General features: G+C 51.9%; 1 protein-coding gene across 1 annotated transcript; it reads left to right on the forward strand.

The window, feature by feature from the left end:
* Positions 1 to 91: 91 nt before the first annotated feature.
* CHCHD4 (coiled-coil-helix-coiled-coil-helix domain containing 4) lies at positions 92 to 8,256 on the forward strand. The gene is made up of 3 exons (XM_060110055.1): positions 92 to 277; positions 6,092 to 6,190; positions 7,002 to 8,256. Exons 1-3 carry the CDS (start codon positions 256 to 258, stop codon positions 7,286 to 7,288), a joined length of 408 nt encoding a protein of 135 aa, XP_059966038.1. The 5' UTR covers positions 92 to 255; the 3' UTR covers positions 7,289 to 8,256.
* The last annotated feature ends 1,726 nt before the right edge of the window (positions 8,257 to 9,982 follow it).

The following is a 9,982-nucleotide window of genomic DNA, read 5'->3' on the forward strand; positions in this document are numbered from 1 at the left end:
GCCTGCGCACTGCAAGCAATGCTGGGAAATGTAGTTCTTATTGCCTGGGGGAGTGCCCGGACTGCATGCGCCCTGCTGGGAAATGTAGTTCCCGACTGAGAGGGCCGGACTAGACCCGCCGAGGCAGGCGCGCGGCGGGCAGGCCTGGAGGGGGCGGGCCCACGCGGGCCTCCAAGCCGCCAGCCCCGCAGCGGAGAGGTCACGGCGTGAGGCCGCCGCCACAGTCGCCGCGAGGTCGGAGCGCCGGGCTGCACCATGGCCTACTGCCGGCAGGAAGGTAGGAGATTGGGCTGCGTGGAGACGGCCTACGAGGGCCTGGAGGGGACACGCAGTCTGTGCAGCCCCCCGGACCCCCGCGCCCCCACTGCAGGCGCGGGGGACAGTCCTCGGGACCCTCGGGTTGGGCCCGGCGGCGGGGTCGCCATCCCCGGTTTTCAGATGAGAAAACCGAGGCCCGGGTGGAAGCGAGGCCGGCCGAGGTCACCGTGAGGCTCGAACCCGGACCTCGCGGGGAACAGCACATGGGGGAGCTCGTAAACTAGGCCTGGGGGTCAGGGCGGTAAGAGCGCCCTGCCTGCGGCTGGTAACGGGTAATTTATTGATACTAATTATAATGTTACTATGGCGCTCACCACACACCACGTGTTCCCGTTTGCACCGCCTTCAACTGTCCCGGAAAGTCGCCCCTCGGTGGGCGCTGCGCTGGGGGTGGGAGTGCCGCCCGCTGGGACGGATCAGGCCCTGGTCCAGGAGTTTTGTGTGGCGTATCTCGCGACGACCTTCCTAAGTCAGGCCCTGCTTTTATCCGGAGAGTAAACCAAGACCCAGAAGTGACTTGGGTAAGCCACACGGCCGGCAAGTCGCAAAGCTGCGGTTGGAGCCCCGTGGTCTGATTCCAGAACTGACCAGTCTGGTGCCCAGTGGACTCCAGGGAGCCTTGCGCTCAGCAGACACCCTGCGAACAAAACAAAACAAAATAAAACAAAGTTGGTCCCCGCCTACTGTCTCTCTGCTTGTTACCTCTGCCCGGGACCTCATAAGTCTCCAGGCCGGGTCCAAGGGTCTTCCTGCACAACCACTAACCGGCTCTGTCCCTGAGCTGCCACCCAACTCCTCCAGGGCCTAGTGTCCAGTCTTGTAAAATGAGAAGTTGATCTTCATTTATTCCGCGCATATTCATGAAGCACCTTCTCGGTGCCAGGTGAGGGGAATGGTGGACACCTGAGACTATAAAGTTCCAGAGAGAGAGTTGGAACTCACCCAGAAATCCTTTAGCGAATAGTCCAGCTCCCTCAGTTAATTAAGGGAATCTTAATTCCCAGAGATGGAAGTGACCCACCCAAGGTCATGCTTCAGTTAGAACAGCTCAGTCTAAATTGCTAAGCCTTTTTCCAGTACCCAATTCTGCTCCTGGAAATCTCCTTCCCAGGCTCATAAAGCCGTAATACTCACTGATGTCTCTAATGAGTAGTTTCCATTGATTGATATTTAACTCTGCCATGAGCAAAAGTCCTCTGCCCTCACCACTTTGTTAGACAGCAAGTCTCGTTTTTAATTTCCTTCTTCTAAGTCTAATTTACTTCTTCATTTAGCAATTTTTTTTTAACCTTTTGGGTATAATGAAGCTATAATCCTCATTCTTGAGGGTTTCTAGGGGTTGCAGGTTCTCTGGGAAGCAGAGGCAGGTGTTTAGATCCCTATCTTTTCCTGGATCAAAGATCTCTCTCTTTCTTAGTTTCGGAATGAGAATTAAAAGCACTCACTTTAGGCCTTCCCTAGTTTTTATCTTATCCATGCCACTGTCCCCTAAGGCCCCAACTTCTTGTTTTTCTACCCACCGATTCTTTATGCTTCCCATGGGACTTAGAGAAACGATCCCAAACTCCTTCCAGATTAAGGCTGATGTGAGTGAGCCCCTTGCCTGATCTGGCTCCTGCTAGCCTCTAACCACCCATCACGGACCAGCCGCACTGGCCTCTGACCCTTCCCTTTGCCTGGTGCACCTTCTTCCAGTTCTTCCCATGGCTACCTCCTCATCCTTTAAGATTCAGCTCATATGTCACCTCAGTGAGGTCTTCTCTGGGCCTTTGTGTCTTTCACATCCTAAACTCTTTGAAATTACCTGGTTTATTTTTGTCATCTTCCTTCCTGTCTATGTTCTTGCAGCAAGCTGGGAGCATTATGGGCCATGTCCCAGGCACCTTTATACCCAGTGAACCCATACACATGGCTGCCCTCTGTTCTGAGTCAATCACTTGCCTGTGCACATTTACTTCAGGGGTCCGCCCCCCAGCCTTGGGGTTAAAGGCCTTAGCTGGGCGTTCAAGGTGTTGGGCAGCGTGGACTCAGGCTCGCTCCCTGGCCCAGGGCCACACTGTTCCTGTCTTTGTTCCTCCTTTTCTAATGCTGACCGTGTTCTCTCCCCTTGTGTCAACAAACGTTTATTGAGTACCTGTGATATGCCGGCCACTGATCACATGGCAGTGGGCACAGATGGGTGGTCTGCCCTTGTGGCATGGTGGAGATGGCGGGCGCCCCTTCTGGGTTGGATGTACCAAGAGATTCTGCTGTGTAAAGACCCACGTGTGTTCTAGGGGGAATGAGACCACCCATCCAAGGTTTTTTTTTTCTCTAACCTACTTCATAGTGATAGCCGTTCTGTCTTCCGCCCTCTGCTGGGTCTGGGGTCTTCATATCTGAATTCAGAGTTCATTCCTCCATTCACTTTTTCAACAAATACTGATTACCCACTATGTCTTGGGCACTGTTCTAGGCTCCGATGATACTGCAGTGAATGGAATAGACAAATCCTTGCCCCTGAGGAGCTGACATTTCAGTGGGGGAGACGGGTGGTAAACAAATACATAATTGTTAGGTGAGAAAAAGCAGGTTAAGGGTGATGGGGAGTGATGAAGGAAGGTGGCATCTGAGCAGGAGGTGTGAAGTCAGGGAGAGGGAGGCTGTGAGGGTATCTGAATGTGCTCCTTATTTTCCCACTGCTACGATATGAATGTGTCCCCCCAAAATTCATATGCTGAAATCCAAACCCCAAGGGTGAATGGTATTAGTCGGTGGGGTCTTTGAGAGGAGCTTAAGTCATGAGGGTGAAGTCCTTATTAGGTTGTTTTAAAAGGTTGATTCTCCTGTAGTGAGTCCAGCATCAGGGAATCCCTGCTTCCTGAATTTGAGAAATATATTTTTGTGTTGATTTTTAAATTTTTCTTTTATTACTGTCATGTAAACGTCTAAGGAACCTGCTCTTATAAACATGTGCCCGTGGGCTTCAGTGACTCTAAAGCCAGACAGATGAGTGGATTGAATTCTCACAGCATTCAGTTTACAACATTAATTCAGACTCGTAGATGATATTTGACTGAATTGCCCCTTGCATGGAGAATGTGCTCCTGTGCCAGTGGTGGGTCCTTGAGGTTAGTGTCCCTGTGCCACCGTCTGATGGCCAAGGTCGTCCAAGGCCAATCTCTGATTGAGGAGCCTTTGCTGTGGAGACCAGGAAGTCGCTGGCCCTCCTTGGCTGGGAGTTAAGTCCACCCCAGGCCTTTTCTCCCATCGGCCGTGATCATGAAAATCTTGACTTGGAACTCTAAGAGGGCGTAAGGTGGTTATCCACATCCTTCTGAATATGCTTGTATCGACTTTTTAAGGTTATCTTGGAAGTGAAAACAAGCATTTTTATATTTTCTCCAGAGAAATGTAATGAGACTTCCAGTCTAGCTGGTTACCCCACTAGTTGGCAGTCATGATGAGTTCTTTTTTCACAGTTGGGACTCGGAGATCGGTGAACAGTGTCCTTTTGTCAGGCCTGTGTCCAGTCTCAGACATTCCTGCTGGGACAGGTGTGCAGTGGACAGGGTGACACACTCGCAATCTTTCAGACCAGAGTTTGTGTTCCTGCTCTGCCTTCACGTACTATGTGCCTTCGGGCTGGTTTCCTACCTTCTCTGGGCCTCCGTTTCCTCTCTCTGTAAAAAGGAGGTTAGTAATACCCACCTCACAGTGTTGGTATAAGAATTAGATGAGCAACGGGTGGGGAAACTCATCGAGTAGGGCCCAAGCATGTAAAAGATGCAGTTATGTTCTGCCGTTAACGATTCTGATTCCAATTCCAGTGTGTGGGTATTTCCTCCACATCAAGCAATTCTCTGACACCAGCAGTATGTCCTCCAATTCAGCTCAATCTGTCACTGTTTACCTGGAGATGGTGTCAGATCCCACAGTTTAAGGGCTCAGTCCTGCAACACCCCTCCCCCCAGCCCCAACTGCAGGTGCCAATCACAAGTCCAGGTTGTCATCTGTTCTTCTTAACCACTGGCTGTAGATCAGAGGTTCCCACGACCTCCTCCTAGCATTGGATTAATTTGCTAGAGCAGCTCACAGAACTCAGAGAAACAGTTTACTTACTAGATTGCTAGATTATTATAAAAGGATAGAATATTATATTATAAAAAGATATAACTCAGGAACAGCTGGATGGAAGAGACGCACAAGGCAAGGTGTGGGGAAGGGGCGGAGCCTCTATGCCCTCTCTTCCGGAACCTCCACGTGTTCACCTGTCCGCTTGGGCTTTTGCGGAGGCTTCATTACATAGGCATGATTGATTAAATCATCGGCCACTGGCAGCTGATTCAGCCTCCAGCTCCTCTCCCTTCCCCAGGGTGGGGTGTGGGGAGGGGGTGGTGAGACTGAAAGCTCCAACCCTCTAATCCCAGGGCTGTTACTCCTGGCAACCAGCCCCCATCCTCAGGCTCCCCCAAGTCATCCTATTAACATAACAAAAAGACCTTTATGCTCTCATCACTTGGGAAACTGAAATTTTAGGAACTCTGTGCTAAGAATGGGGTCAAAGGCCAAATATATATTTCTTATTCTAAATGACAGTATCACATCCTTCGATCCAGTGTAACCAATCTCTCTGGGGGATGTCCAGGAAAGTGCCTGGGAGGACTCGGCCTGTGGGAGGGACCTGGAACATTCTGGGTGGGGTTGTGCATCAGTCACTTGGGAGCCCATCAGTGGTGTGGACGTGCAAAGAGCTTGATTCAGCTTCTGTTCTGTGAGGCTGGGCCTCTGGGCCTCATAAGCCCCACAGGTGCCTCCCGTACCCAGCAAGCTTGGACGCCTTGCCTTGGCCTGAGACCGGCCTCCCCATTCAGCTGGGCCTGGCTGAGATCTTGGTAAACAAAACTGTCAGAGCTGAGCTGAGCAATTGTGTCCGCTTATTTATTTTGCTTAGCACGCAGCACTTTTGCAGGCTGCTTTCAAGTGTTCTGAACACTGGCCAGAATTACCAAGGTCTTTAGGTTCTTCAACATGCCCTGGCTGCCCAGCCCCAGTCCTTTCCCGGGCCACTTGGGACAAGCCACCTTCTCTGAGACAGAATGGGAGGTGTTGGAGCAGAACCCTCAGGGGTTCTGAGCCGGCCGTGGTCCTGAGCGTGCCGAGGGTCAGCTGCCATTACCGTCACCCGTCCTGGGAGACCCTGTACAGCTGTGGGGAGGGTGTAACCAAGTACCTTCCGTCTGTCCCCTCTGCTGTCCTCACTGGCACGTCTCTCTGGTGCTTACTGTCACCCTTGTGCTTTTCCCAAGCCTCTTCCGGAGGAGCCCGATAGGTGAAATATTATCTGAAGGCGCCTGCTGGCAGGTCCCGAGGGGCCTGGAGCAAGTGGACCAGGTGCTCACAGGGACGGGAAGTGACAGAGCCGTCAGAGCTCATCGGAGTTCTGAGCAGAGGAAGAAGACCCGTTTGTTAGATTTCAGCAGACTTGGGGACTGAAAACAGCTGCATTTGATGGCTTGGGGCGTCTCGTCTCCCACCCGAGGATGCACATGGCTCCAGTAGGAGCCGTCTTCCTCCTCCCCAGTCCGGTCACAGGCACGTGATGCACAAGCGGCTGCTAGACCTTCCCCCAGAGTCAGCAGTGAGCGAGTCCCCAGCCTGGGGAGCACCACTAAACTCACTTCGGGGTTCCAAACGGGACAGTCTTCAAACAAGGTTTTCGTGGCTGCTTGGGTTTAGGACTGATTCACAGCTCCTGGGTGAAACATTTCTCCCTCTGTTCTCCAAACACTAGGGAAGGATCGAATCATATTTGTGACCAAAGAAGACCATGAAACTCCAAGCAGTGCGGAGCTGGTGGCCGATGACCCCAATGATCCTTACGAGGAGCACGGTGAGTGCCGGGCGGGGATGGGAGTCCAACGCCCCTGGCCGCGGCTGGGTTTCCAGGTGTCTGCCTTGGACACCACTGCTCCTGGGACACTGAGTGCAGCTCCGTCAGGTGTGAGGGGCTGTGTGCTTGCCAGTCCTCGTTCCCACGCGCTTCCCTGGCCATCAGGCTGAACCTAGGAGTTCCTTCTTTCTTCTACCTCTCTTTCTTCTGAGTTCTTGAATGGTTTTCCGTTTTTACAAGAACGGAGCTCAGTGCTCTGGCACGTCACTCGCTTTTTCCTGCCCACCATGCCTTGGACATCTTCCAGCCTCGCTTTTACCAGTCCTCACACTGTGCTGAGCTGAGAGCAGCTGAGGAGCGGGAGGGGCTTGAGGAGAAGGTCCGTGGCGCAGGGGGTCCTGACCATCTGTGTGAAAGGAGGAGACCAGCACCTTGACTCCTTCAAGTGTTTGGGCTTTCAAAGCTTCTCAGTAACCATCCGAGCGGTTACTTCCGCTTTGGATTAAACGGTTTCCCTGTGTAGTTCTTGGAGCACAGGCACAGCCACAGCACTGGGAGGCGGCTTAGGACACAGAGCAGTGCTGCACACGGAGAGAGTCGCTTGATGGTGACCTTTCCAACTGAGCCGGGAATGCTGGGTTTGTGCCGGGCATTTGAACCCCATCCCGAGGGAGTGGCAGGTCCACCGGTGAGTGCTGGCCAGGCAGTGGTTCATGTTACCGTTAGGCCTATGAGGGCTGGTCTTGGTTTTGCTTTTTCTGAAACCTCAGGCAGCAGCTCTCACACTTCCTTGCTCACCTTCCTGTCCCAGGACTGATCCTGCCCAACGGAGACATCAACTGGAACTGCCCGTGCCTGGGGGGCATGGCCAGCGGCCCGTGTGGGGAACAGTTCAAGGCGGCCTTTTCCTGCTTCCACTACAGCACAGAGGATGTCAAGGGGTCGGACTGTATAGACCAGTTCCGGGCCATGCAGGAGTGCATGCAGAAGTACCCGGACCTCTATCCCCAGGAGGAGGAGGAGAAGCCAGCGGATCAATTAGAGGAAACGGCTGTCTCTGAAGCCACCACAACCAAAGAAGAGGAGGGGTCTAGCTAATGAGGGCCCTGGGCACTGGGCTCCAGCCTCCTTCAGAGAGGATGAACCTCTCCAAGAAAGTATCTCTCCCTCTGTAGTTCTGTGCACTGTAATGTACAAAATAACTTATTGAGTTGATCAGGGGTCTTGGCCCCTTGACATGTACACTGAAATATGGGTTGTATGTATGTGTGTCTCACATAACCTGTCAGTGAATGTAGCTGCCACTTTTTTTTTTTTTTTTTTGCGGTATGCGGGCCTCTCACTGCTGTGGCCTCTTCCGTTGCGGAGCACAGGCTCCGGACGTGCAGGCTCAGCGGCCATGGCTCACGGGCCCAGCCGCTCCGTGGCGTGTGGGATCTTCCCGGACCGGGGCACAAACCCGTGTCCCCTGCATCAGCAGGCGGACTCTTAACCACTGCCACCAGGGAAGCCCTAGCTGCCACTTTTGAATTCTCAGATTGTCCTGAATTTTGCCATTTTGAAATAATGTTCTGAATAATCTCAGCAACCAAAAATCTTTATCTGGGAGTGTCTCTTGTGAGTGAGCTGATTTATTCTGATTCATTGTATCCCTTTTAGTAGATTTTATACCCAGTTGGAAAGTGAAATAGACACAAACATCTTCCTTTAAAAATGCTGGAGGGGGGGCATTCCTTATAGAAGAGGTGGGATGATCAGACCTTGAGTATTTGACGAAGCACTATGCTTCATTTCTGATATATTTTGGTTTCCAGTTTGCATTGAGCTCCAGGTTTTCTACGTTTGGAAAACAGAGCTTTGGACCCTCTGAGTGACCCCCTTTGTAAGTGAAGAGAAAGGCCATTTTTTTCTCTTCTTGTTACCCCAAAAGCCCTGCTTTGGGGTCTGTGTGCACACTGGCTCTGTCTCAGCCTGTTCAGATGCAACGGTCTTGAGAGGTGGGGACCTAATCATTACCAAAGTAGCACCTGACAGAGGAAACAGTGTCAATTAAAAGGAAAACATGATTTTTGTCTGATTTTTGAGTGGGTTTTAATTTGCTTTTCCTAACTAAAAATGTTGTGATATAAGGAAATATAAATTATGAAAAATTCAATTGAAATTCTCCTTTGAAGATACTGGTACATCACTCTGAATCTGTTAAAATTTTCTGTGTTGCGTCCATACGGAGCTCACTGATTCTGTCTGTGAGCAGATGCCTTCACACAGGCGTCGCTGTCAACATTAACGTGTTGTATTTGTTAGAAATGAGTCCCAGCCCACACTGCCCAGGGGACATGAAGCATGAGCACAGGAGGCTGCCTTCCACCCCAGAGAGTGAGCTGTTGGCTCTCTGAAGCCTGGAGGCCTGGCTCAGGGTGAGGAGTGTGGTTCTGAGTCTGGGGTCAGGAAGCTGGAGCCACCAGCTTTGGAAGCCGTGCAGCCTGGAGGAGATCTGGGACTTCTTTGAGCTGCAGGCAGAGCCTTGCATGTTTAACAAACATACTTTTTCAGGAAACGTTTTGATCAAGATGTTACTGACCTGTGACTAGTCCTGGATCCCATTCATTTGATACATTCAGGGAACCTCTACCATCCATGTGCTAGGGACACGGGAAGGTGACTTATCTGGCCTCTGCTTGTATGAAGCTACAGTCCAGCCAGGAGTCAGCATTTACTAGAAGGCAAGAAGAATCAGAAAAGCAGATCCCAGGGGCAAGGACAGGATGGCAGAGTAGAAGGACCTGAGCTCACCGCCTCTCACGAAAACACCAAAATCACAACTAACTGCTGAACAATCATAGACAAAAAAGGACTAGAACCTACCAAAAAAGATATTCTACTTCCAAAGACAAGAAGCCACAACGAGAGGGTAGGAGGGGTGCATTCGTGATACAATCAAACCCCATACCTGCCAGGTAGGCAACCCACAAACTGGAAAATAATTATATTGCAGAGGTTCTCCCACAGGAGTGAGAGTTCTGAGCCCCAAGTCAGGCTCCCCAGTCTGGGGGTCTGGCATCAGGATGAGGAGACCCCAGAGCATTTGGCTTTGAAGGCCAGCGGGGCTTGATCGCAGGAACTCCACAGGACTGGGGATCACAGAAATGCCACTCTTGGAGGATACACACAAGGTCTTGTGTGCACCAGGACCCAGGGGAAAAAGCAGTGACTTCATAGGATCCTGGACCAGACCTATCTGCTGGTCTTGGAGGGTCTCCTGGGGAGGTGGGAGGCAGCTGTAGCCACTGTAACTCACTTGGGGACAAGGACACTGGTGGCGGAGGTTCTGGGGCATACTCATTGTCGTGAGCTGTCCTGGAGGTCACCACTTTGGCACTGAGACCTGGCCCCAACCATCAGCCCTTTGGCTCCAGTGCTGGGATGCCTCAGGCCAAACAACCAACAGGGCAGGAACATAGCCCCACCCATCAGCAGACAGGCTGCTTAAAGCCTTCCTGAGCCTATAGCCACCTCTAAACACACCCCTTGACATGGCCCTGCCCACCAGAGGCAAAAGATCCAGCTCCACCCACCAGTGGGCAGGCACCAGTCCCTCCCACAAGGAATCCTGAACAAGCCTCTAAGACCAGCCTCACCCACCAGGGGACAGACACCAGAAGCAAGAGGAACTACAATCCTGCAGCCTGTGGGACCGCAAACACAGAAAGTGAGACAAAAAGAGGTGGCAGAGGAATATTGTTCCAGAGGAAATAACAAGATAACCCCCCAGAAGAACAACTAAGTGAAATG

The sequence above is a fragment of the Mesoplodon densirostris genome, chromosome 10, assembly GCF_025265405.1.
Source record: "Mesoplodon densirostris isolate mMesDen1 chromosome 10, mMesDen1 primary haplotype, whole genome shotgun sequence".
NCBI classification, from domain to species: Eukaryota; Metazoa; Chordata; class Mammalia; order Artiodactyla; family Ziphiidae; genus Mesoplodon; species Mesoplodon densirostris.

Bases quoted from the DNA above. Each gene is read 5' to 3' on its own strand.
- CHCHD4 (XM_060110055.1), top strand. From the start codon at position 256: ATGGCCTACTGCCGGCAGGAAG. The intron at 278-6,091 runs GTAGGAGATTGG...TCCAAACACTAG, and splicing joins GGCCTACTGCCGGCAGGAAG to GGAAGGATCGAATCATATTT. The intron at 6,191-7,001 runs GTGAGTGCCGGG...TTCCTGTCCCAG, and splicing joins TGATCCTTACGAGGAGCACG to GACTGATCCTGCCCAACGGA.